Source organism: Heterodontus francisci, chromosome 18 (genome assembly GCF_036365525.1).
Source record: "Heterodontus francisci isolate sHetFra1 chromosome 18, sHetFra1.hap1, whole genome shotgun sequence".
In the NCBI taxonomy this organism is placed as follows: Eukaryota; Metazoa; Chordata; class Chondrichthyes; order Heterodontiformes; family Heterodontidae; genus Heterodontus; species Heterodontus francisci.
In genome coordinates this window covers 50,682,531-50,710,483 of record NC_090388.1, presented here as the reverse complement: position 1 = coordinate 50,710,483, position 27,953 = coordinate 50,682,531, and the positions used below count along the sequence as shown (strand labels likewise).

The following is a 27,953-nucleotide window of genomic DNA, read 5'->3' as shown; positions in this document are numbered from 1 at the left end:
CGCCATCATTAACAACGAGCTCAGTAGACTCAATGTGGACATTGCAGCACTTCAGGAGACACGCCTCCCCGTGAGTGGATCTCTAGCAGAGCAAGACTACACCTTCTTCTGGCAGGGCAGGGATCCTGAAGAACCAAGACAACATGGAGTGGGCTTCACCATCAGAAACTCCTTGCTCAGCATGATAGAGCCTCCCTCAAATGGCTCGGAACGCATACTGTCCGACTGCTCACCGCCTCTGGTCCAGTACACCTACTCAGCATCTATGCTCCAACACTCTGCTCCCCACCTGAAGCTAAAGACCAGTTCTCGAGGAACTCCATAACATCATTAGCAGCATCCCCAACTCTGAACGCCTGTTCCTGCTGGGGGACTTTAATGCCAGGGTTGGGGCCGACCATGACTCATGGCCCTCCTGCCTTGGGCGCTATGGCGTTGGAAGGATGAATGAGAACGGGCAGAGACTGCTTGAGTTGTGTACCTATCATAACCTCTGCATCACCAACTCATTCTGTCACACTAAACCCTGTCACCAGGTTTCATGGAGGCACCCAAGATCGCGTCGTTGGCACCAGCTAGACCTCATCGTCACAAGGCGAGCCTCCTTAAACAGTGTTCAAATCACACGCAGCTTCCACAGTGTGGACTGCGACACCGGCCACTCCCTGGTGTGCAGCAAGGTCAGACTCAGACCAAAGAAGTTGCATCATTCCAAGCAGAAGGGCCACCCGCGCATCAACACAAGCAGAATTTCTCATCCACAGCTGTTACAAAAATTTCGATATTCACTTGTAACAGCCCTTCAAAACACTCCCACAGGGGAGGCTGAGACCAAATGGGCCCACATCAGGGACCATCTATGAGTCAGCTTTAGCCACCTACGGCAAACGTGCGAAGAGAAATGCAGACTGGTTTCAATCTCACTTTGAAGAGCTAGAACCTGTCACAGCCGCTAAGCGCATTGCACTGTTGAACTACAATATAGCCCCCCGCAAGTTAACATCCATAGCACTTAAAGCAGCCAGAAGCACTGCACAAAGAACAGCCAGGCGCTGCGCAAATGACTACTGGCAACACCTATGCAGTCATATTCAGCTGGCCTCAGACACCAGAAACATAATGGCATTAAGAGAGCTTTTGGGCCAACCATCAAGAAGATCGCCTCCCTCTAATCTAAATCAGGGGACATAATCACTGACCAACGCAAACAAATGGACCGCTGGGTTGAGCACTACCTAGAACTGTACTCCAGGGAGAATGTTGTCACTGAGACTGCCCTCAATGCAGCCCAGCCTCTACCAGTCATGGATGAGCTGGACATACAGCCAACAAAATCAGAACTCAGTGATGCCATTGATTCTCTAGCCAGCGGAAAAGCCCCTGTGAAGGACAGCATTACCCCTGAAATAATCAAGAGTGCCAAGCCTGCTATACTCTCAGCACTACATGAACTGCTTTGCCTGTGCTGGGACAAGGGAGCAGTACCTCAGGACATGCGCGATGCCAATATCATCACCCTCTATAAAAGCAAAGGTGACCGCGGTGACTGCAACAACTACCGTGGAATCTCCCTGCTCAGCATAGTGGGGAAAGTCTTTGCTCGAGTCGCTCTAAACAGGCTCCAGAAGCTGGCCGAGCGCGTCTACCCTGAGGCACAGTGTGGCTTCCGTGCAGAGAGATGGACCGTTGACATGCTGTTCTCCCTTCGTCAGATACAGGAGAAATGCCGCGAACAACAGATGCCCCTCTACATTGCTTTCATTGACCTCACCAAAGCCTTTGACCTTGTCAGCAGACGTGGTCTCTTCAGACTACTAGAAAAGATTGGATGTCCACCAAAGCTACTAAATATCATCACCTCATTCCATGACAATATGAAAGGCACAATTCAACATGGCGGCACCTCATCAGACCCCTTTCCTATCCTGAGTGGCGTGAAACAGGGCTGTGTTCTCGCACCCACACTTTTTGGGATTTTCTTCTCCCTGCTGCTTTCACATGCGTTCAAGTCTTCTGAAGAAGGAGTTTTCCTCCACACAAGATCTGGGGGCAGGTTGTTCAACCTTGCACGTCTAAGAGTGAAGTCCAAAGAAGGGAAAGTCCTCATCAGGGAACTCCTCTTTGCTGACGATGCTGCTTTAACATCCCACACAGAAGAGTGCCTGCAGAGTCTCACCGACAGGTTTGCGGCTGCCTACAATGAATTTGGCCTAACCATCAGCCTCAAGAAAACGAACATCATGAGGCAGGACGTCAGAAATGCTCCATCTATCAATATTGGTGACCACGCTCTGGAAGTGGTTCAAGAGTTCACCTACCTAGGCTCAACTATCACCAGTAACCTTTCTCTAGATACAGAAATCAACAAGCGCATGGGAAAGGCTTCCACTGCTATGTCCAGACTGGCCAAGAGAGTGTGGGAAAATGGCACACTGACACGGAACACAAAGGTCCGAGTGTATCAAGCCTGTGTCCTCAGTACCTTTCTCTCTGGCAGCGAGGCCTGGACAACATATGTCAGCCAAGAGCGACGTCTCAATTCATTCCATCTTCGCTGCCTCCGGAGAATACTTGGCATCAGGTGGCAGGACCGTATCTCCAACACAGAAGTCCTCGAGGCGGCCAACGTCCCCAGCTTATACATACTACTGAGTCAGCGGCGCTTGAGGTGGCTTGGCCATGTGAGCCGCATGGAAGATGGCAGGATCCCCAAAGATACATTGTACAGCGAGCTCGCCACTGGTATCAGACCCACCGGCCGTCCATGTCTCCGCTTCAAAGACGTCTGCAAACGCGTAATGAAGTCCTGTGACATTGATCACAAGTCGTGGGAGTCAGTTGCCAGTGTTCGCCAGAGCTGGCGGGCAGTCATTAAGGCGGGGCTAAAGTGTGGCGAGTCGAAGAGACGTAGCAGTTGGCAGGAAAAAAGACAAAAGTGCAAGGGGAGAGCCAACTGTGTAACAGCCCCGACAAACAAATTTTTCTGCAGCACCTGTGGAAGAGCCTGTCACTCTAGAATTGGCCTTTATAGCCACTCCAGGCGCTGCTCCACAAACCACTGACCACCTCCAGGCGCTTACCCATTGTCTCCCGTGACAAGGAGGCCAAAGAAGACCTCTATTTATGAAACCCAAGATCCCATATGCTTTACTAACTACTCTCTCAATACGTCCTGCAACTTCAAAGATTAATGCACATTCACCCTCGGGTCCCTCTGTTCCTACACAGTCTTTAGCGACCCGGGTTCGGTTCTGGGTACTGCCTGTGTGGAGTTTGCAAGTTCTCCCTGTGACAGCGTGGGTTTCCTCCCACATCCAAAGACTTGTGGTTTGATAGGTAAATTGGCCATTTTAAAAAATTGCCCCTAGTGTAGGTAGGTGGTAGGAGAATTGAGGGAAGGTGGGGATGTGAGAGGGAAAAATGGGATTAATGTAGGATTGGTATAAATGAGTGGTTGATGGTCGGTGTGGACTCGTTGGGCCAAAGGGCCTGTTTCGGTGCTGTATCTCTCTATGACTCTATGACTCTAACTATGCCATTAAGTATATATTGCCTCTCCCTATTCCTTCTGCCAAAATGCATCACTTCACACTTGTCAGTATTAAATTCTATCTGCCACCTATCTGCCCATTCTGCTAGCCTATCTATATTCTATTGCAGGCAGTTCATATCATCCTCACTGTTTACCACAGGTTTGGTATCATCGGAAAATTTTAAAACTGTACTCTGTATTCCAAGATCCAAGTCATTTATATATAGCAAAAAAATAAACAGTGGTCCCAGCACTGACCCTTGGGGAACACCACTGTCTACCATCCTCCCATCTGAAAAGCAACCATTTACTACAACTCGCTGTTTTCTGTCCTTAAGCCAATTTTTTTTATCCATTTGGACACAGACACTCCAATTCCATGAGCCTCAATTTTTTTAACCAGTCTTTTAAGTGGTACCTTATCAAACACTTTCTTAAAATCCACATAAACAATATCCACCGCATTCCCTTCATCAACTTTCTCTGTTACTTGATCAAAAAATTCAATTAGATTAGTCAAGTATGATCTCCCTTTTACAAATCCATGCTGGCTCTCCCTGATTAACTCAAACCTCTCCAAGTGCCTGCTGATTTTTTCCATGATCATTAGCCAGGATCTTGTGGAGGTGGCGGGGCTTCCGGCACCAGGCCAAAATGGCGAGGGGAATCCCGCCTCGACTTTTACGCACAATCCTCCATTGTTCCAGAGGCGGTTTCTGGTGCCAGGATCTCTCTTCCTTTAAAGACAGGGATCTCACCTTCAACAGCTGCTGACCAATCAGCACCAGAAGCTCAGCAGTATCGGCAGTGGCACCGCTTGTGATGGCCACTGTCGGTATTGCAGAGGCTTTGGACCCAGGCCCAGCGTTGGAACCTCGAACCTCAGGTAAGTGAGGAGTGGTTGCCAGGGCCAGTCCAGAAGGCCCCGATGATGGTGGGGGCGGGGGGGGTGGCAGGGTGGTGGTGGTTGACATGAAGTCCAGGGGAGGGGGTCCATGGAGGTGGAGGTCTTGCTGGTGGTGGGGTCCTCCGTGGGCTGTTAATAGGCCATTTAATTGGCCTCTAGGTGGGAAGGCCATCATCCGATACTGCGGCGAAGAGGGAAATCCAGTCCCATGTTCAGAATCATGGAAAAATATTTGATGGAGGTATATGACAGATATCAAGGGATAATGATACTTGCTAGATATTGGCCAGATGGACAGCAATGGGCTTTCCAATCCTGTGCATGCCTATGTTTCTTTGTAATGCTGGGACTAACTGTGAAAACAGCAGGAATGTTCTCATCACAGCATGTTCATAGGGCAGGGCTGCAATCTTTGCCTTTCCTGCTCTTGCTCAGTTTTTAGCAAATGTTTTTCCTGCTCTTGCCCCTTCATTTTCCAGCCTTCTTGTTGCTTCTGCTGTTTCTCTGTTTCATGATTTGATTTTGTCCATCAAGCTTACAATTGCTGAGGAGAGTATATACAAGAAGTTAACGAAAGCTTAAGCCGTTTCCTGGAACAAAATAACCATAAATCTAAAGGATGCAAATACAAGATTCACAATTCTCAACAAAAGTCAGAGATTACAAAAAATAATCCCCTCCCTCTCCCCCACCTCCTCTCTTCGCAAGAACATTGAACTTGTGGAGCAAACTGTAAGAAAAAATAATTGAGTTGAATTGAACAATAATCAACTGGAAAGTTTAAGCAGAATTCCATGATACAATAATCATACACACTGGTCTTAATGCACTAAATGGCCTTTTCTTACACTGATTTATCTTATGAGAGTGGATTTTCCTGTCCTTGCCTGCTCCAGTGCTGGGAGCAGCACAATGCAGGATTGCTGGGACTCTAGCTAACAACATATCCCCGAGGTCACCCTGCAAAGACACACCCCTAACATCAGCAAAAGGATCAGGAGAGCAAGGCACAGCACCTCGGGCATCAGGACCATCACGATTGAGCACTGCCATTGGCAATCTGGGCCGGATTTTGTTCTCATCCCGAAGGCGGGTTTCGTGGCGGGGTGAGGGGGGGGGATGCGGACAATTGGGGCAGAATCATCCACCACAGAATCTGACGCTGGGAATCCCGGTTCCAATTCTCCCAGGGGTGGGATAGGCTGACGACGGCTTTCCCGTCCAGAGGCCAAATAAGGGCCTCTTCCTGCCGCCGCTGGGATCTTACCAGTGTCGGGGGGCCTCCACTGCACACAGAGGACGCCTTGGAAAATGAGGTGCACTCCCTGCGGGCTTGGGGGGGATGCCCCTCCTGCATGGGCAATTTGTGGTCCACAGAGGACCCCCCCCCCCTCGCCAGGAACAACGGTACCCCCCGGGACCCCGCTCCCCCTGGACCACAAGACCACCCCACCTCGCCGGGGCCTTCTGGACTGGCCCTGGCAACCCTGGCACACCTACCTCTTCTCCAGGGTTCCAGCACTGAGCCCTGTGACTGGCTGGCAGCTCTTGGAGGCAGGATCCCCGTCCCTACAAAGTATTTAAAGGGCCAGGGATCCCTCCTCCTTAAACATTGCCCCCCAAAAGACCAGAGGATTGCTCTGGGGGTCTAAAAAAATGCAGAGGTGGGGCTCCCCCTGACTTTTCGGCCCAGCACCAGGAACCCTGTCTCCTGCACATAAAGTGTCTAAGCGTGGTTGAGAAATGTGAAATGCAATTGATGTGCATTAGGAGGTACTTTTTGAAGTTGGGTTTAAGACTTATTGTTGCTGCATGAAGGGGAGCTTTACCCTGCAAGTAAGGTGTATGATATCCTATATGCAAACACTTGATGGGGCAAATATAAATAGCCTTAGGAGTATCTGCCATTTGTGTGTAAAGGAACTTTTACCCTGCATGTATTTATGCTATTACCTTATTGGTGTGTTTGATGGAATTATACTCTGCATTTAGCCATGCTATATCTGAGCTGGGACTGTTTATTTTGCATCTAAGCAATGCTATAGCTGACATTAAAACACTTGATGTTGACACTAGAGCTCTGAAATGCTGATGTGAACCACTGGAAGTGAGATAGGGCAGGACGTCTGCCCGCTATAATATACCAATTATATTGTCATTACCAGATAGAGAGGCGTGCAGCCTGTCTAAAGAAACATCAGAGTCACCAAGGAAGAAAGTCATAAAATAATGAAGAAGCAGGCATTAAGGACAAGAACAAATCTGCTTCTTACCATTCTGCAGCTCAGTGTGTTAGGGCTTCACTCTCCTGTAAGTTATGTGCAATAAAGTACTCACTTCTACAGTGCTGAAGGGTAGATGCAGTATTATAAGTTCAACAGCAATTTCTACCTCTGTTCCACAGGTAACATGTATACAATCCTTACAATTTTGGGGGGTTTTGGGGATAAGTAATGTACCTACAGTCACTATTATGACAAATCATTTGAAATATGTAATGAGCTTCTATTATGTGTTAGTGGGCCTGACACTAGGTGTGTTTTTTTTTTAATTGGCATCTCTGTAAACAGTACAGGTACTATATTATGTTTGTTTAATGAGAGGAGGTACATCAATCTATCTGTATCTCCCTATAGATAAAATGAATGAAAAAATTTACATTTTGTAAAAATACTTAATTCTGAGGGACTTAATGGCACCATGGATACACACTCTCACCTCTAGACGTGAATTTGTATCTAGCCCAGGCTAATAGGAAGCTCATAGTGGGCTGGAAAGTGAAATGCATTCCATTCCCCTTAACTTGGTAAAGATTAGGAACAAACAAAAATATAAACTATGTACCCAGACGGCAAATTGTTTTGGTGTAAAAAGAGACTCACCTCTATTCACTACACTTAAATCTTTGAACCAGATTTTATTTTCAATCTAGGAATCTTTTTAAGGAACCCCAAAGTAACAGCTAATAACAGGAGAAGTCCTAATACCAAAAAGAAAAACAGTGAGGCTGGTCTGTGGGCCCCTTAAACTGTGTTTTTCCACAACACTGCATTTCAGCAACCACAGTGATACTCATCTGTCTGGTTCACAGTTAATTGGGTCCAAGGCAAACGAGTTAAGATCGAGGAGATACAGTAAGGAAATGGAGTTTGAAGATTAGGTATGGCTTTGGAACAACGTAAATGTAGCAGAGATGTAGTCAATGCCAGAGAGTAAGCCTTATTCCTATGTAATTGGTTAAAATTTGTGGAAGGATAGGAAACATGGGGCTGAGATTCCTCTTTTGCCCTTGGCTTGGGTATGGTGCTCAGAGGAAAGTTCAGCAGGCTCCATCATGCGAATGCAATTCCTCTGACATGATTCCCCTCTATGCACTCTGCTCTGGTGATTCTTTACACCCAAGTGCTGTTAGAAGGAAATCTCTCCCATAGATTGGGAGAAGGATACTGTTATTAATAAAAGACAATCTGACCATAACCTCAAGATTGGGGGCAAATAGAATCTATTTACAGGGAATTTCTGACACAAAGGAAAATTGATATTAACAGGGAAATATTTCAGTAAGTAAGGAAATAAAACATAAGAAAGGTAACTAATTATGTGTAATTTTACTTACCCATAAATAAAGTAGATCAATGTGTAGCCCTTTCCTATTTCCCATTGAGATGGATGGGGGATCGCTATGCAAAATGTCTACTCCTACATTTACCCTGATCAGCACTTGGCTAACAAAGGGTGGTGACATATTAGTAAGTATACAGATCATTCTCTCTATAGCTTTAATATTATAAAGCAATTTAGATGAGTAGATTTCCACTCTGGTAAACAAATTAAAAATGAAACAAAACCAAAAAAGATGGAAGTAAAAATGTAACTAAACCTTTATAGTGTGATGGAATCCAGAGCAACAATTGGACACAGTACAGTTGAGTGATAAGATGAATCTTTCCACCTGCAATGTCTGCGCAGTGAGTGGAACTCTTCCCTAAAAATTCCATGATACTCAACACCATACATACAAATATATGAACACATGAGTTAGGAGCAGGAGTAGGCCACTCGGCCCCTCGAGCCTGCTCCACCATTCAGTAAGATCATGGCTGATCTGATTGTAACCTCAACTCCATGTTCCCACCTCCCCCCAGTAACCTTTCACCCCCTTGCTTATCAAGAATCTATCCACCTCTGCCTTAAAAATATTTAAAGACTCTGTTTCCACTGCCTTTTAAGGAAGAAAGTTCCAAAGACTCATGACCCTCAGAGAGAAAAAATTTCTCCTCATCTGTCTTAAATGAGTGACCACTTATTTTTAAATAGTGACCCCTAATTCTAGATTCTCCCACAACAGGAAACATCCTTTCCATATCCACCCAGTCAAGACCCCTCAGAATCTTATCTGTTTCAATCAAGTCACCTCTCACTCTTATAAACTCCAGCAGATACAAGCCTAGTCTATCCAACCTTTCCTCATAAGACAACCTGCCCATTCCAGGTATTAGTCTAGTAAACATTCTCTGAACTACTTCCAACGCATTTACATTCTTCCTTAAATAAGGAGAACAATACTGTCCACAGTATTCCAGATGAGGTCTCATCAATGCCCTGTATAACTGAAGCATAACCTCCCTGCTTTTGTATTCAATTCCCCTAGCAATAAATGATAACATTCTATTAGCTTTCCGAATTACTTGCTGTACCTGCATACTAACCTTTTGCGATTCATACACTAAGACACCAAGATCCCTCTGCAGTTCAGAACTCTGCAATCTCTCACCATTTAGCTTCTTTTTTATTCTTCCTGCCAAAATGGACAATTTCACATTTCTCCACATTATATTCCATTTGCCATATCTTTTCCCAATCACTTAACCTATCTATATCCTTTTGTAGCCTCCTTATGTCCTCTTCACAACTTACTTTCCTACCTATCTTTGTGTCATCAGCAAATTTAGCAACCATACCTTCGGTCCCTTCATCCAAGTCATTTATATAAATTGTAAAAAGTTGAGGCTCCAGCACTGATCCCTGTGGCACACGACTCGTTACATCTCGCCAACCAGAAAATGACCCATTTATGCCTACTGTTTCCTGTTAGCTAGCTAATCGTCTATCCATACCAATATGTTACCCCCTACATCATGAGCTTTTATTTTCTGCAATAACCTATGAGGTGACACATTATCAAATGCCTTCTGGAAATCTAAGTACAATACATCCACTGGTTCCCCTTATTCACAGCGCATGTTACTTCTTCAAAGAACTCCAATAAATTGGTTAAATGTGATTTCCCTTTCACAAAACCATGTTGACTCTGCCTGATTACCTTGAATTTTTCTACATGACCTGCTATAACATCTTTGATAATAGCTTCTAACATTTTCCCTAAAACAGATGTTAAACTAACTGGCCTGTAGTTTCCTTCTTTCTGTCTCCCTTTTTGAATAAAGGAGTTACATTTGCTATTTTCCAATCTAATGGAATCTTCCCCGAATCTAGGGAATTTTGGAAAATTAAAACCATGCATCAACTAGCTCACTAGCCACTTTTAAGACCCTAGGATGAAGTCCATCAGGACCTGAGGGCTTGTCAGCCCGCAGCTCCAACAATTTGCTCAGTGCCACTTCCCTGGCGATTGTACTTTTCTTGAGATCTTCCCTCCCTTCCATTTCCTGATTTACAACTATTTCAGGGATGTTACTTGTATCCTCTATAGTGAAGACCGATGCAAAATATCTGTTCAATTCATCTGCCATCTCCTTATTATTCATTATTAATTCCCCAGACTCACTTTCTAAAGGACTTTGTTAACTCTTTCTTTTTAAAGTATCTATAGAAATTCTTACTATCTGTTTTTATATTTCTAGCTAGCTTTCTCTTGTACTCTAATTTTTTCCTCCTTATCAATCTTTTACTCAATCACAACTCCTTCATTAATGCCCATGCTAACCTACAGCAGGAACTGGACAGCATGCTGGTTTGGGCCGACAAGTGGCAGGTAAAACTCACACCACATAAGTGCCAGACAATGATCATCACCAACAAGAAAAGGCCCAGTAACCTCCTCTTGAACCTCACTGGCATCAAAATCACCTAGTTCTAGAATTCTTCGAGGATGTAACTAGTAGAATTGATGAGGGGGAACCAGTGGATGTGGTTTATTTGGACTTTCAGAAGGCTTTCGACAAAGTCCCACATGAGATAATAGCATGTAAAATTAAAGCACATGGGATTGGGGGTAGTGTATTGTGATGGATAGAAAATTGGTTGGCAGACAGGAAACAAAGAGTAGGAATAAATGGGTCTTTTTCTGAATGGCAGGCAGTGACTAGTGGGGTACTGCAGGGATCGGTGCTAGGACCCCAGCTATTCACAATATATATTAATGATTTAGATGAGGGAACTAAATGTAATATCTCCAAATTTGCAGATGACACAAAACTGGGTGGGAGGGTGAGTTGTGAGGAGGATGCAGAGAGGCTTCAGGGTGATTTGGACAAGTTGAGTGAGTGGGCAAATGCATGACAGATGCAGTATAATGTGGATAAATGTGAGATTATCCACTTTGGTAGCAAAAACAGGAAGGCAGATCTGAACGGCTATAAACTGAGAGAGGGGAATATGCAACGAGACCTGGGTGTTCTCGTACACCAGTCCCTGAAGGTAAGCATGCAGGTGCAACAGGCGGTAAAAAGGGCAAATGGTATGTTGACCTTCATAGCGAAAGGATTCGAGTACAGGAGCAGGGTGTCGTGCTACAATTATACAGGGCCTTGGTGAGGCCACACCTGGAATATTGTGTGCAGTTTTGGTCTCCTTATCTGAGGAAGGATATTCTTGCTATAGAGGGAGTGCAGCAAAGGTTTACCAGACTGATTCCTGGGATAGCGGGACTGACGTATGATGAGAGATTGAGTCGGTTAGGATTATATTCAATGGAGTTCAGAAGAGTGAGGGGGGATTTCATAGAAACCTATAAGATTCTAACAGGACTTGACAGGGTAGATGCAGGAAGGATGTTCCCGATGGTGGGGGACTCCAGAACCAGGGGTCATAGTCTAAGGATACGGGGTAAACCCTTCAGGACTGAGATGAGGAGAAATTTCTTCACCCAGAGAGTGGTGAGCCTGTGGAATTCGCTACCACAGAAAGCAGTTGAGGCCAAAACATTGTATGTTTTCAAGAAGGCGTTAGATATGGCTCTTGGGGCAAAAAGATACAGGGGGAAAGCGGGAACAAGTTACTGAGCTGGATGATCAGTCATGATCATAATGAATGGCAGAGCAGGCTCGAAGGGCCGAATGGCCTACTCCTGCTCCTATTTTCTGTGTTTCTATGTTCGCCACTATCAATATCTTGTGGTCATTGCTGTCCAAAAGCTTAATCAGACCAGCCATCTTAACACTGTGGTCAGAAGAGCAAGGCAGAGGATGAGAGGGCAGGAGGCATCTTCTGTCAATAGGAAACCAGCTTCCTCAACAAATTTGGAACTCATTCTGAAGAGGAAATAAATCAGCATGGCACAGAAAATCAAAAAGAAACTTGCAGGGGAAGCCTAAGGATTAAAATAAAAGCTTCTGCAGGCTAACACTGAGCTTTATAGTACCTGAGCAGAATCAGTATTTTCAGCTCTTGATTGGTTCACAGGTCTTGCTCTGACAATGTAATCAGGCTTCAGTAACTGATCATTCATGTTAGAAATGACTTTCTGGTTGGGGAAGTATTTATTTATCTGTGATGTTGGTCGAAGAGTACCTGAGAAGGAAATAGGTGAAACAATTAGGCTTTTCATACTGTGTACATGGATGACAGAGATCTTAGGCTAGAAATTCCAATCTTCGGGGGGGAAATCCCAGTATAGTTTTGGTAGTGGATTGACAGGGGTAGTGGTTGCAATTTGGGAACAAAATTATTTTTGAACTTACATCTTGTCCTCAGGCTCCCCTGCTTGGAGTGGCATAATGCTGCTCTGAGTATCAGACAGAAAAACGGGATGGATGTTTCTGTTGTGCCTCAACAGGTGTTGTCAACTCACCCCAAACATTTAAATTATCCAGTCCCTGAGATTTAGGATGGGGTCAAAGTGGCAGGTGGAAGTCCTGCTCCACCAAATATTCGACATCCTGGATCAGTTCACTGAATTTTTAGCCTTTTGTATTTGTTTTTTTGTCATTGATTTGTGCCTACAATATCTGAGAAAGCCATATTGCATTAAATGTTTCTCTTATACATTGTCACAAAAATGTACTCGGTCGAACGATGATTTTTTTTAATCCACCGGCTGGAAACCTGAATATTAAACTGGTGAAGAAGAACCATTCAAACTTTGCAAGCTTCGAACTCTGTGTTTGATTGTGTAAGTCTATTCACCAATTGATGCTCACTGTGCTTAATGACTTAAGCCTGGGGGTGGGGGGTGGGCTGCGGAGCTATTGAGTGTAAAGAACTTTCCAAAAAGAACAGACAGAAACCTCCTTCAACTACACAGTTTAGAGAACTTTCTGGAAAGAACAGAGATCTCTCTCGAAGGAATTCAGTCAAATTGCTGTATCCCAGAGAACCACTGAATCAATGATCACCTCTTCAAACCGGAAGCCTCAGACCACCAAACTTAGCCTGAAGCCAGCTGAGTCACCAACCTCCACAGACAGTATGCCCCTTTTATTTCTCTGAACTCTAATTTGACCAATCTATCCTTCCCCACTCTGTAAACAAGGAGATAGAAAAGAAGGGAGCCCTTTGACCCTTCCTCACCCGATCGTAACAGCATGCACAATTGGATCTTAAGCCCAAACCATGCAGTCAATTTTCCTATATAGCATACATCAGGTAGGGAATTCGCTCTACTGCCGGATGACATTAGCAGGAGGCCTGATTCATGTTTGTAGTCGGGCCTCATCATAATATTCAGAGCAAGCTACCAGTGCTAATCGTGCTCCTTGTCGATAGTGAGTGTAAGAAATCTGATGGGGATACTCAGTAGCAGAGGTAGATTTGGCCAACTTGGATTGCGGGAGGTTGTGGAGAAGGTTGAACTCAAGATCTGGCCAACTTTGCCCCAATGGGTCTGAGCTGAGAACTGAGGCTGTCAACCTACTTATCCAAAGGCTGGGCCAGGAACCGGACAGAATGCAAGACCGAAGCGGGAGACTGGAAATGGTGACAGGTTCATGGGAACAATACAGAAGTGAATGACATTTGGTTCTAAAATCAGTGTAGGGCCCTCATTTGCATATATATATGAGGATCCTGCCTGTTTCAGGTGCGACTGTTGGCTGCCTAAATCAAGGTCTACCTGATAGTACATTGGGTAGGCCTTGGGGGCAAAATCAGCATGGATTTATTGCTAATTAATGCTAATTAGTGGTATAATATTGGAAGCTCAGTGCTATGGACACAACTCTAGATCTAACTGTGAGAGAAACCTATTTCAAAAAAACCCACCAAACAGCTGGCAGTAAACTTAGTCAATATCTGGGATTCTTGCTAGGTGGAAGGGGTAATAGGTAGGAATGAAATGCGCTGGTCTCACAACAGAAATAATTTCTCACCAGATTTCTTCTGAAGAGGAGCTGAGGGGATCCTTTTCCCGTATTTCCATCTATCCTTTTCTTTCATCTCTTTTGTGCTCTGATGACCATTAAACAAACCACAGTCTGTGTTTAAAGCTCTGACTACTGTTGTGGATTTATTCCTGTTCAAATCAACGAGATTAGCAGATTTACACCTTAAGGTCTTCAAGTTATCCAACTTCTCTGCATCCCTCTCAAGGGAAGTCTTGCTTCCCATCGCATCAAACTTTCCAGACTTAAGTGTCATTTCCTTTATCAGTGAATTTGACCGAGAAGGCAGATCATGTTGAGAGAGTTGTTCCGTTACTTTCTGACTCAGATCCTCTCGAGTCAGAGTTGTCCCAGGGATTTTTTCATCATCGAACCCACTTCTGGAAGCAATTGACCTGACAGGGAACATTACCTCTGGACCCAAGTGGCTTCGTGGGTTATCAGGGATCCAGCACAATGCTTGGCTGTAATTAGAATGAAGGCCTTGGCATTCACAAGGGATCCTGCAGTTGTATACAGGCTCAAATACATCCACACTACCGCATGATCCTCTGTACCCAGGTGGCACAATCTTTGGATAATCAGGGTAAGTTTCCAAAAGCTTCTGTTTAGCTTCGATGGTCATCTGGAGTTCCAAAATGATTCGCTCACTCAGGAGCACAGAGATCCATACTGCTATTCCAGGAGGAACCTTCTCCGTTTTGCCATTCCAGAAATTTACAATCAAACCTTCACAGCCATCATGATCTAAAGACAAAATTAGAATGATTTTTTTCCTATTTTTCCTTTTTAACTTTCCTTTGAATTTGCAACAGTTAACTTGTACAAATTTAGCTAAACTGAGTATTGAAGGTAAACAACATTAAAGGTAAAGTTCAAGGCAGGATGAATGGAGGGATGACTTAAGGGAAGGACTCAGAAGTAGGAATACAAATGCAAGGAGGTGATGATAATTCTGCACCAAACTATTAGGGCACAATTAGAATACGATGGGCAGTTTTACGTATGATAGGTAATTAAAGGGAAAGTTTACCAATTTCTACAGCTGAGTCATTGCATATGCAGTGTATTACTAAACTCACAAGAAACTCATCTCTGAAGGGGCAACAGAGTATTTGAGCTGCTACATACATGCTGAAACCTACAATAGGGTGGCACAGTGGTGCAGCGGTTAGCACCGCAGCCTCACAGCTCCAGTGACCTGGGTTCAGTCCTGGGTACTGCCTGTGCGGAGTTTGCAAGTTCTCCCTGTGACCATGTGGGTTTCTGCCTGGTGCTCTGGTTTCCTCCCACAGCCACACTTGCAGGTTGATAGGTAAATTGGCCATTGTAAATTGCCCCTAGTATAGGTAGTTGGTAGGAGAATTGAGGGAAGGTAGGGAATATGGGATTAATGTAGGATTAGTATAAATGGGTGGTTGATGGTCAGCACAGACTCAGTGGGCCAGAGGGCCTGTTTCAGTGCTGTATCTCTCGATTAATATGTGGACTAGCTTCAATGCTTTAGGAGTACTGCAGCTATTTGAGGACAACTGGGAAGAATAGCAAAAGATTGACTGATGACAAGATATAATATGAGATGTCAATGGTATGCAATACATCAGGTCTTTAATCTCACACACAGATATCTGGGAATAACGAGAGTGAAGTGTATTAGGAGGTTGCAGCTAAGCAGATAGATTGTAGCTGAGGCATGCCATCTTCTTCAAAAAGACCTCCAGATGTCAGCCAAGGTGAGTACCACTACATTTTACCAAATTTTACAATATTGTCTTACAATGTATTATCACAGCCTTTCACTGTAAGTTTAGTACAGCATCATTTTCAGATGAACAGTACGCTGGGAACTGCTCACTGACTTTCCAGAAGAACAGATATACCCATGTTTTTGCTGCCTAATCTGTACTGCTGCTATGTTGGTGTATTTGCCCTGTAGCCCACCAAACATGGCAAAATGCAAACAACAATCACACTGCTAACACAGGCTGCCTGTGTGCAGCATGTACCGAAACTCACATAAAGAAGAGCTAGGATGTGCAATTGGATGATGCATATCTTCTCCTATCTTCACAATTTGAACACAAATCCCTTCTATTTACATGCAAGAAAATGTAACAGGCACCAAGAACTGTAGACACGGGGGTGGGGCTGGGGGGGGGGATGGGGGGTGGGGACAGCAAGAAAAACACCTTTTCAAACCTTGCTAGGAGATTGTGAGCTGGGAGGCAATCAAGAATGGGGCAGGAGATTTTAGAGGCCACCCCCATGCTCAGAGCAGTACCATGCTTCATTCATTATTCTTTCTCCCCCTATCTACAAACTCACTTGTTCATTCATTGAAACAAAAGTAAGCTGTGGCCCACAGCAACATAACATACAAATCCTGTTTGAACTGGTGTGTTACTAGTAACATTATAAGCTATGTTCTTGCTCAAGAACCGCACCCCCCCCAAAAAAAAGGGCAATGTACATTGAAACCCCAGCACGTCAGAGCACCCTGCATCACTCAGTCCTACAGTGGCAAGTGAATGGCAGGAGGGTGATTCACTGAGCTTGAGTAAGAAGGAACAAATGCTCATGGAGTTGGAGGAGCAGCATCCCATTGGCCAAAGGGCCAGATGTAGCTCTCCTTCAGCTGCTTATTTGACTTTACTGGAAAAGAACATAAGTGGAAGATGGGCTGACAATTCATGATGAGCCTTTTTCATGCTCCTGGTGAAGACCAGTATCATCTCCAGAGAGAAGTCAATGGAAGTAAAAACTGGGAGAGACGTAAAACAGGCTGCTGATTAGTTGTTACCCATTTTACAGTATTACAAAAAACAGTCAAAATCTGCCACCTTGTTCTGCAAACCAAAAGATTATATTGATAAATTGCAAATATATGAAGCACAGACAATTTCATGAAGCTAGACAGCTCCGAGTAATAAAAACAGAAAGTGCTGGAAATACTCAGCAGGTCTGGCAGCATTTGTGGAGAGAAAAACAGAGTTAACGTTTCAGGTCTGTGACCTTTCATCAGAACCAGTACAGGTTAGAAATGTAATAGGCTTTGAGAAATTGAAAGGGAGAAGGGGGGAAGAAGAACAAAAGGAAAGGTGTGCGATATGGCAGAGGGCAGGCAAGATTAAATGACAGAGATGTCACGGAACAAAGGCAAGGGAAATGCTAATAGTTGTAGTAAAAGACAAAGCATTAGTCCAGAGAGAATGTTAATGGCAGAATAATGAACAGCTCTGTCCAAAAGCAAAAATATGAAAAACAAATTTAAGACAGGTACATGGTTAAAAAATAAAACAAAATAAAAATATGCAGTCATGCTCTGAAATTGTTGAACCCATGTTGAGTCCAGAAGGCTGTAGCGTGCCTAATTGGAAGATGCAGTGCTGTTCCTCAAGCTTGCGTTGATGTTCACTGGAACACTGCAGCAGGCCAAGGTCAAAACTGCATGAGAGCAGGGTGATGAATTAAAATGGCAAGCTACCAGAAGCTCGGGGTCATGCTTGCGGACTGAGCAGAGGTGTTCTGCAAAGCAATCGGCCAATCTGCGTTTGATCTTCCCAATGTAGAAGTGACCACATTATAAGCAGCGAATACAGTATACTAAATTGAAAGAAGTACAAGTAATTCACTGCTTCACCTGGAAGGAGTGTTTGGGGCCTTGGATGGTGAAGAAAGAGGAGGTAAAAGGGCAGATATTATACCTCCTGCGATTGCATGGGAAGGTACCGTGGGAAATGGACCAAGTGTTAGAGGTGATGGAGGAGCGGACCAGGATGTCGCAGAGGGAACGATCCCTTTGGAATGCTGACAGGGGAGGGGAGGGGAAGATGTGTTTGGTGGTGGCGTCATGCTGGAGGTGGCAAAGGATTATCCTTTGGATGTGGAGGCTGGTAGGGTGGAAAGTGAGGTTGAGGGGAACCCTGTGGCGGTTCCGGGAGGGAGGGAAAGGGGTGAAGGCAGAAGTGCAGGAAGTGGGTCGAACACGGTTGAGGGCCCTGTCAACCACAGTGGGGGGTGGGTGGGGGGGAATCCTCGGTTGAGGAAAAATAAAGACATATCAGAAGCGCTGTTGTCAAAGGTTGCATCATCAGAACAGATGCGTCAGAGATGGAGAAACTGGGAGAATGAGTATTATTCTGAGTAATACTGCCTGACACAAACAGACAGGTGTTAGGGTATTTTACAGATATTTTTGCTGAGAACTCTTTTCAAGCATTACTATACACACAATCATGTGTGCTTTCTTAATGTATCTATCCCATACAGAAGTGACCCGTGCATGCTAAATACTCTTTTCCCTGGTTCTCTTGAAGAAATATTACAATGTGTAACTCTGTTTTTACTTGTTAACAAGGTTTAGTGGGACAATGATGCTAAACGTTTGTCAGGGCAGATGCCCTTGCATCTTGGTGCCAGTTGTGGCTAAATTTAGCTGATTTCTTCAGGTTTGACATCTTTCATCGATCTTTCTGGGTCTTCCTGGCTTCTGAACAAAACATTGGTCATTTATTTTCTTCCAAAGCAGGTGCACCAAGTAGCTTTGTAGTGAGGGGGCAGGGAGGGGTGTTGTGGAGGGAGGAAGCAGGGCATGGTGTGGAATTGGAATCTGTTATAAAATCTGTATTTCTCCCATTCATTCTAGTAGCAGTTTTAATGCCTGGTGTGGGGATATTTTCTAATGGGTGATATCTTAATATGTGAACTCTATTTTAAATGGATTAGTGCATGCCTTAAAATAATGCTGAAATCAAAAGATCACTCATGAGAAAAATTCCTTTCACATGTTTGCTCACAGTTTTGTTGAAATTCGGTACCTGAGTTTAATCCGCGGTGCTCTCTGCCCTGTAATACTGTCCCTGGGCCGTAGCACTCCACGTCAGCCTCCCATGGTGCCAAGACTTTGCATCCAGGTCCAATGGCATGCCTTCTAGCATCTTCGTAGTGTATGATATCATAAAGTGCAGTTTCCTGTATGCAATATTGGGCCTTTCGTTTTGTCTTCTTACCTTTGTCGAATTGCACCAAAAATTGATCTGGATATCCCTAAATATAACAGTTTATCAGACATCGGGGAACTTAAAGATATCATTTAATGTGCCTCAGTTTGGATTTAGAAGTGGTAGGCTCACTTACTTTTGCATCTCCTTTTCCATGAGATTATAAAAGTTAGACAAAATGGTTGAGGACATTATGCATAGTCTGTTAGAATGGATGGAATGACCATTTTTGGGTTCTTTGCACCCTTATGTTCTTAATAATGAGCTTCCGTTATTTTGGCCTTTATAGGACACATTTTCCTCCACTCGCTAGTTTTAGCAAAAAGGTAGATGTCCATGAGCAGCAGCTCAGAATAGGTAGTCAACTCTAACAGGCTAATTGTACACATAGCACTGCTCTGAAAACTGATCCCATCCAACAATAGGTTCAAGATTAGAAAACAGTATTAAAAAACAGTGCCTTATTTGTCAAAGTTGTATTATAGGCTAGTCATGAAAAGGCTACGTAGAATTACATGGCGGGACAGATATTTGAAAATAGAGCACGTCCGAATTTTAAATCTCAAGCAATCTACTACCTGCAGGAATGAGATTCCATGGTTTCAATTGTTCCCTTTCTGGGACAAAAAGGTTGAGTGACTTTGCAGGAACATAAATCACATCCTTAAAAAAGGTGCTTGTGCTGTTAAGTACCGGACCTAACTTTTGGTGGCAAGTTTAATTGGCAATTAATGCACAAATCCAACAATTGCTTGAAACTAATCAGAAGGTTGATGGCAAGTTGCCATTTTCGCTAGGCCAAATCTCTAATATGCACTTCCAATGGAGAGACCCCCTGCAGGGAAGGGAGAATTGATTTTTCTTTACAAGGACAGCAAACTAAAAATATTGGCTATTGTTGGGATAAGGTAGGAGGAGCTTTATCATGTGTCTAACCCAGGAGTGCTAAATGTTGACATTAGATTCAAAATAAAGAGAATTGAAAAAAGGAAACGCTGTTTTTTCCATTTTGCACCAAAACACTCGCAAATCATAAGTAACACTGACCATATACAAGGTAGGGATCTCACTACATTGAAGTATCTAAAATTGATCCGAGATTGAGAGTTCCACCATCCTTTCCCCACCATTCTAATGTGACCTTACTAATTAGGTGGATTGAATTAGTGTCATGTTGCATTTTTCCCCCGTGGACTTTTCACTCAGAATTCCAACTGGATGGAGGATTTTACATGAGAATCTTTTGGACCAAAAATCACAGTGGAAGAAGTGGCATACCATCTGTCTGGGAAGGGTTTGAACTTTCTGTGTCTAAGTACATGTGAAAACAAAGGAGTATTTAATCTTAGCAAAACATTATACAACTCTAGATCTCAGGAAAGTGCTGCAATTTCAGGGACATAGATAATGATTGACGTGGGGAGGAGAAGTAACACAAACACAAATGCATAATCACCTCAACTTCCTGGCCAAGTCTTCCTAGATAATAATATCCATCATTCTCCCTTTGAGCCAAAACACGAGCTCCTCTTATCAGCTCTCCCGCATAGGAATCAATAAAATCTCCTTTTGTTATAATCTTCATACCTCTGGGGTATAATGAACTCCAGCTACACAGAAGAAAGCTGTGTAGGTCAGACAGGCACAGAGGATATATACTAGATATGCATGGATGCACATAGATACATAAAGACCTGCTGAAAACTGAAAGTTTTGTTTGGGCTGTTCTGTGTAGCTAAAATATTTGAACATAACTAAAATCTTGTTTTTGCCTTAGTGCAGATACTTTCAATGTAAATGACTCCCCTCTCCTATAGGCATTAGGGCAGACACTCCTCTTCAGGGTGGAGTGCCAGCAGGACAGGATTTTTGCCGGCCCTCCCTATTCACCCCAGCCTTGACCCATTTTCCTGGATGAGGGCTAATTAAGTATCAACTGTGGAATACAGGCAGGATTTCCACTGTAAGGAGGATGGCTATCAGTCCAAAGCAGAGAAGTCCTCAGTTTAGCTCAGGGCCTACTGAAGAAAGAAGAGGTCATAGTGCCATTACCACCACTTTCCACAGCCACATTGGCCCAAGGAGCAGTGGTAATATGAGCAGGAAGAAGGAAAATCCTTCTGGGACTTTGGGCTCCTTCCTCTTTCATTTGCATGTGGTAGATGGGGTAAGGTGACCTTAAGTAACTTCTCTGAGCAGAAACACCATTTTGGGTTTCCAGACTTATCACAAAGTGACTTACTTGATGTCAACTGCGAAATCAGCAGTGAAAATTTTGCAGGGAAGTAAGTGCTTATCTTACCTCTAGACTCTACTATTCCAATTCCCTTTCAGCCGGCTTTCCACCTTGCGCCCTCCGTAAACTTGAGCTCATCCAAATTTCTGTTTCCCATATACAAACTCACACCAAATCCCATTCAACCATCACCTTGGTAACACATTGATTTTAAAATTCTCATCCGTGTTTTCAAATCCCCCCATGGCCTCGCCCTTCCTTCTTCCGTATCCCGATTTTCTTCACACTACCATTGGTGGACATATCTTTAGTAGCCTCGGCCCTAAGCTCTGGAGTTCTCTCCCTAAACCTGTACCTCTTTTTTCACCTTAAAACCTACCTCTTTGACCAAGCTTTTGGTCACCTGTCCTAATATCTCTTTATGTGGCTCGGTGTCAAATTCTGCTTGATAATCACTATGGGGAAGTACCTTAGGTCTATTTGTACATTAAAGGTGCTTTTTAAATGCAAGTTGTTGTTATTATCAATTGTGATCAACATTTTTGCAGCTGATCAGGTATCTGAGCTGAAAAAGTCTGTATCAGCTGAGTAGAATATAAACACCATGTTGGTCTCCATAATACCATACCTGCAAGGCACAGCTACATGTAACAGTCCAAGTGGGCCATAGGGGTCTCTATTCAATGCTGCAACATTACTGCAGTACTTCAGCTCTGAGCAGTAGGGTCTCATCAGGTCAGAATAATTGAGTTGGTAGACTGGGATAAGCTGCAAAAGAAAAGATAGTACACATTTCCAGACCTGCTTTTAGGAATAATAATTCCCTTCACATTTTATTCTCTAAAAATATTTGTTAAAAATGCATTTTAATAATTTGGGATTATCACAATGAAACTATCAATGCTATCTCAAATATTATCATCAAGCATTTTCTACTGCAAAGGATAGAGAGTACAGGAGAGAGCTTATTCGGCATTCTGCTATCACCCATTATCAGATCAGATGCAGCACTGTTTAGAAAGGGTGTAAAGTTCCCTTTACAGCACCTCATCAAGCTCTCTGCATTCACAGACTTCTGTTAGGGCCCCTGTTATGAAGGCCTCCGCTACAAATATAAAGTTACTTCCGAAAAAGTTGAAGAGTTCATGCCTTATCTTGTTTTTGAAGTATAATTTCAAAAATTCAAATTAGATTAATGACTTCTAATAATTGCTTCCTTGGGGAGTTTCATTTGTAGCAATTTTCTACTGATGCAGTGGAGTGAATGGGAGATGAGGCTTACAAACAACACATCCTGGAATGTTCTGCATGTGACCCAACTTGCTACCAATCATTAAAATAAAAATCTCCAAATTGTTAGCATAAATGCATTCTGAAAGCTTTAGTCTACAATCTGGTAAGTTAAGAGTGATATACTGGGAATCTTGCATGAACTCCAGAATGAAGCTTCTCAAAAAGGGCACAGGTTTCTGATGGAAAACATTGTTACAATCATTTCAAACATAGATATGTTATTGTTTTGTTAATTTAACTATTTTCTTGTAAATGTTGTAATCTGTTCTGGTTTACTTGTGTTGCAAATCTTATTTCCAGTAGCAAAAACTCAGCGGCCTGCAGAAATCAACATTCTGGTTGAAAAGATTTTCGAAAATATTTTGAACCATTTAACTAGTGGCTGTTACTGGTTGCCCATTTCTGATATATGCATTTTTAAACTTTATGATTGTTGCTTTTCACTCCTGGTTACTATTTGCTGATTGCTATGTTCCCTACCTGTTCAGTTGTGATTTGTTGCTATCTTAAGTAAAAATTTAAACCAATCATATGTAAAATGTAACACAGAAGTTTACGAGTATTAAGGACAAAAACATGCACTAAATGCAATATGGATTCCCTCTGGAGTTACTTATGTTAAGATTAAGAGTAAGCTGTTTTATGGTTTCATGAAAGGGAAATCATGTTTGACAAATTTGTTAGAGTTCTTTGAGGATATAACAAGCAGAGCGGATAAAGGGGAACCAGTAGATGTTGTGTATTTGGATTTTCAGAAGGCGTTTGATAAGGTGCCACCTAAAAGGTTATTGCACAAAATAGGAGCTCAGGGTATTGGGGGTAATGTGTTGGCATGGATTGAGGATTGGCTAACACACAGAAGGCAGAGAGTCGGGGTCAATGGGTCTTTTTCAGGTTGGAAGCCGTAACTAGTGGGGTGCCACAAGAATCGGACCTAGGGCCTCAGTTATTTACTATCTACAGTAATGGCTTAGAGGAAGGGACAGAGTGTAGTGTATCCAAATTTACTGACGATACAAAAATAGGTAGGAAGGCATGTTGTGATGAGGACACAAAGAATCTGCAAAGGGATATAGATAGGTTAAGTGAGTGGACAAAAATTAGGCAGATGGTGTTCAATGTGGGAAAGTGTCAGGTCATCCACTTTGGTAGGAAGAATAAAAAGGCAGATTATTATTTAGATGGAGAAAGACTACAAAATACTGCAGTACAGAGGGATCTGGGTGTTCTTGTGCATGAAACACAAAAGGTTAGCATGCAGGTGCAGCAAGTAATTAGGAAGGCAAATTGAATTTTGGCCTTTATTCCGAGGGGGTTAGAGTTTAAAAATAGGGAAGTCCTGTTACAACTGTACAGGGTGTTGATGAGGCCACACCTGGAGTACTGCATACAGTTTTGGTCCCCATATTTAAAGAAGGATATACTAGCATTGGAGGCAGTTCAGAAAAGGTTTACTAGGCTGATTCCTGGGATGAAGGGGCTGTCTTATCAAGAGCAGCTAAATAGGTTAGGCCTTTATTCATTGGAGTTTAGAAGAATGAGAGGTGATCTTATAGAAACATATAAGATTTTAAGGGGGCTCGACAGGGTAGATGTTGAGAAGATGTTTCCACTAGTGGGGGAATCTCGAACGAGGAGACATAATTACAGAATAAGGGGGCACACATTTAAAACTGAGATGTAATGGATTTTCTACCCTCAAAGGGTGGTAAATCTCTGAAACTCTCTGCCTCAGAGAGTTGTGGAGGCTAGGTCACTAAATGTATTTAAGGAGAAGGTAGATAGATTTTTGAAATCTTGGTGAGTCGAGGGTTAGGCAGAGCAGGCCCGTAAGAGAAGTTGAGGACTGGGACAGATCAGCCATGCTCTTAATGAATGGTGGGGCAGGCTTGAGGGGCTGAATGGCCTACTCCTGCTCCTATTTCTTATGTTCTTATATCATGTAATATTTAATATGTAAGTCAAATAGTGATTTTATTACAGAGTATTATGTTTATTAATATTTTCTGGCTCAAATTCCATGATTATTTGCATATAAAGTATAATCACCGGTCTTGATTGCTGCTAAATGTTTAATTAACTACGTCTCTTACCTTTTTTATAAAATCTCAGAATAGAGGAAAATGGTAAGGAAAATTTTGCAGGTACAATAGGAGGTGGGTTGCTAGAATTGCATGTAGCAATCTCAGGGAGTTTGGGGGGTTGGTGGCATTGGAAGGATATTCCTGAGGCCTGAGAGCATTGGGAACAGAGATCATAGGATACGGGAACACGAGGAGGGGTGTGAGAGTCTAGTAAATCCAGGAAAGGGAGCACAAGGAGGAGTCGTCCATGTCTATGTGAGCATTCATCAGAATCCTGGGGTGTGTGCTGCTGCTTAAGCACATAATCTAGGCAGACATTTTAGGGCAGTACTAAGATAGTGCTGCATTGTCAGAGGTGCTATCATTTGGATGAGACATTAAACTGAGGCCCTGTCTGCACGATCAAGTGGGCATAAAAGATCCCATGATACCTCGAAAAAAGCAGGGGCATTCTTCTAGTGTCCTGCCTGATATTTATCCTTCAAAGAAATTAACTGGTTAGTTAATTAATTGCTGTCTGCAGGAAACTACTTTGTACAAATTGGCTGTTGTGTTTGTTCATAAAACAACAGGGATTACAGTTCACTTTGGGACACTCTGAGGAAGTGAAAGCCACTACATAAATTCAAGCTCTTTCTTCTGGAAAGTTGAAGTAGTGAAAAGGGTTTTTGGATGTAGGAATACTGGGAGATGAATCTGGGGGGGGGGATGAGTGAGGGTGGAGGGGCTGTTGCAGGGTGTCACTGAAAGAATGTGTTGATGGGTGGATCAGCAATGGGGATTGAGGAGAAAAGGCGTGAGCTGGGCTCAGTGACAAGTAACGGAAGAGAACAAAGAGGTAGAAAAGTTATAGGTGGTTAGGCAGGGTCAGAAAGAGCACTAGGAAGCTGCAATGAAGAGAGGAAAAGTATATGTGCTTGTAGCAGGTGGGGTTGAATACAGGAAGAAGGCCTGTCAGTCGGTCAGAAGATTTTTGTGGGGGACAAGTATTCAAAGAAACATGCCTGGAGAATTTTCGGATGAGCCTCCAGGGGTCTCCTTAAGGACTGCTGGTTTATTTGCTTTAAGTTCAGGTATAGTAATTTTAAAAGTAACATTAGTAGGCATTACTCTAGCCAAGGCTTTAGTCACCTCTCCTCTCTCATACAACTGAGGCTTGAGTTTTGGTCCCTGTTTGCTTGATTTGCTCATTTTGGTCTTGTATTGCATTTTTCTGGCCACTGCATAGCTGTGACAAGTGAAAATTTTCACTTTGTCATTGTTTAAGTTTGTAATGTATTTTAAGTGGTTAAACCATTTGTATCTCAAAAGCAACCAACAGAAAAAAAAGGTTAACCTTGAGAGTGGGAAATTCTTGAAATCTTATTGCAATTTAAAGGGAAGTACTGAATAAAAGTCCTAAATTTAAAGATGATTATTTAAGCAGGACCTTTTTACTTCTAGTACTGTTGCAGAGACATTTGGAAAAGAAGAAAAATCCAAAATAATTTAAACTGCTTGGTCTTCACTATATAGGTCTTAAATGGATGGGATTGTCCATTTATATTTTTGGAAAAGAACTATGCTTGTTGCATATATTCTCTAAAATGATACGATGGGCCAAATGGCCTCTTTCTGTGCCTTAAACTTTCTATGATTCTATGATTCTATGTCTCTTATTATAATGCAGTCATTGTAGGGCTGCTATTGTACACTGTAAAAGATGGTCCTACAAATCACAAACATTAAGTAATCAGTAAGTACAAATGACTGATATTACCATTTTAGATGTTTTGAAACCCACTTGCTCTATTGATCCATTTCTGCTGATACTTGCTGCTTGAAAAGAAGCACCTGTCTGCCATGCTATCTTTTCCAAGAACTCATGAGCCTCAGTCTTGCTGCAACTTCCCGTCACATAAAGAGTGTGTACTGGTCGACCCTTTGCTGCAGATGCCAACATAGTGTAGATTTCCTGAGGGTTGATGTCAGGTACCCCATCAGTTATTAGGTAAACAGCATCATTGGCAGTATCATCTAATGCAATAGCCAAAGCACGTTGCATGTTTCTACCAGTTTTACATTCCAGAGATTTGATCCATCGGATAGTTTTCTCTACTGCCTGAGGTGTGCAATCGATCAAACTGTCACAGTATTTTGCAACCTAATGGATAGGTAAAAAAATGAATGTGTTTAGTCACTCACCAGAATTGCAAGAAACCACAATTGTGCAGCTAAGCAGCCAATGAATGCTTTACATAGGGGCAGGATTGGATAGATACTAGCCACTGCAAAGGGCAGTGCAGCTGGACAACCTACAGATGCAGTGGAGTAAATACTTAGCTTAAATGTTACAAAACAAAGCAGCCAGTATGGCCTAATAGGAACAAAAACAGAAAATGCTGGAAATATTCAGCAGGTCAGGCAGCATCTGTGTTGAGAAAAGCAGAGTTAACGTTTCAGGTCTGTGTGACCTTTCATCAGGACTGGCAAAAGTTAGAAATGTAATAGGTTTTGAGCAAGTGAAAGGGGGAGTGGGGGTGGGGGGAGAAGAACAAAAGGGATGGTATGTGATTGCGTGGAGGGCAGGAGAGAGGAAATGACAAAAGGCTTTGTGGCACAAAGCCAAAGCAGATAGTAATGGGACAAGTGAAGAAACAAAAGATGTGTCTGGATAAGGTGTAAATGTTGGGAGAGCAGCCATCCAAACACAAAGGAAAGGGTTTAAGAAAGAAATAAGGAGTGGGGGAGAACATGAATCAGCAAAAAAACACCAACAAAGAAAAAAATGGGGGCAGAGGGTACAGACTGCCAGCGCTTTGTCTATTTGGTCAGTTTAGCTAGGAGAAATTACAGAGTCTTCTGTAATTTAAACATGAACTCATTTATTACATATTAACTCATGATGCTTCTCCCTCGAGTCTCTCTCACATGTGATCTCTTACATCAGAGTGGGAGGTATTATTCACACTGTCCCAAACATTGACCCTTTCAAACCTTTATACTACAAAGGTTATGACCTAAAATTATTGAACTCAATGCTGAGTCCAGAAGGCTGTAAAGTGCCCAGTCAAAAGACGAGGTGTTGCCCTCGAGCTTGTGGTGAGCTTCATTGGAAGACTGTAGCGGGCCAAGGACAGAAAGATCAGAGTAGGAGCAAGATGGAGAATTGAAATGACAAGCGACAGAAAGCTCAGGGTCGTGGTTGCAGACTGACATTTCTATCCTTGGTCTGCGACAGTGTTCCAATGAAGCTCAATGCAGCTCAAGGAATCGCACCTTATCTTTCGACTGGGCACTTTACAGCCATCTGAACTCAACAATGAGTTCAATAATTTTAGATCATAACCTCTGCTCCCATT

At 43.1% G+C, this 27,953-nt stretch overlaps 1 protein-coding gene across 2 annotated transcripts in view; it reads right to left on the bottom strand.

Moving 5' to 3' along the window:
- Window positions 1-40: 40 nt before the first annotated feature.
- The window catches only part of LOC137379626 (uncharacterized), a 46,178-nt gene continuing 18,265 nt past the window's right edge, over window positions 41-27,953 (bottom strand). The window contains exons 3-9 of one of the 2 annotated variants that reach the window (XM_068050723.1): window positions 26,372-26,755; window positions 21,864-22,003; window positions 20,456-20,609; window positions 18,817-19,045; window positions 13,988-14,746; window positions 12,043-12,191; window positions 41-4,983 (exon numbers count right to left, since the gene is read on the bottom strand). In XM_068050723.1, the coding sequence (XP_067906824.1) occupies window positions 4,975-4,983; window positions 12,043-12,191; window positions 13,988-14,746; window positions 18,817-19,045; window positions 20,456-20,609; window positions 21,864-22,003; window positions 26,372-26,755 (1,824 nt within the window). In that variant the 3' untranslated portion in view covers window positions 41-4,974. The remainder of the gene's footprint in view (window positions 4,984-12,042; window positions 12,192-13,987; window positions 14,747-18,816; window positions 19,046-20,455; window positions 20,610-21,863; window positions 22,004-26,371; window positions 26,756-27,953) is intronic. The other variant, XM_068050724.1, reaches the window with a different exon arrangement.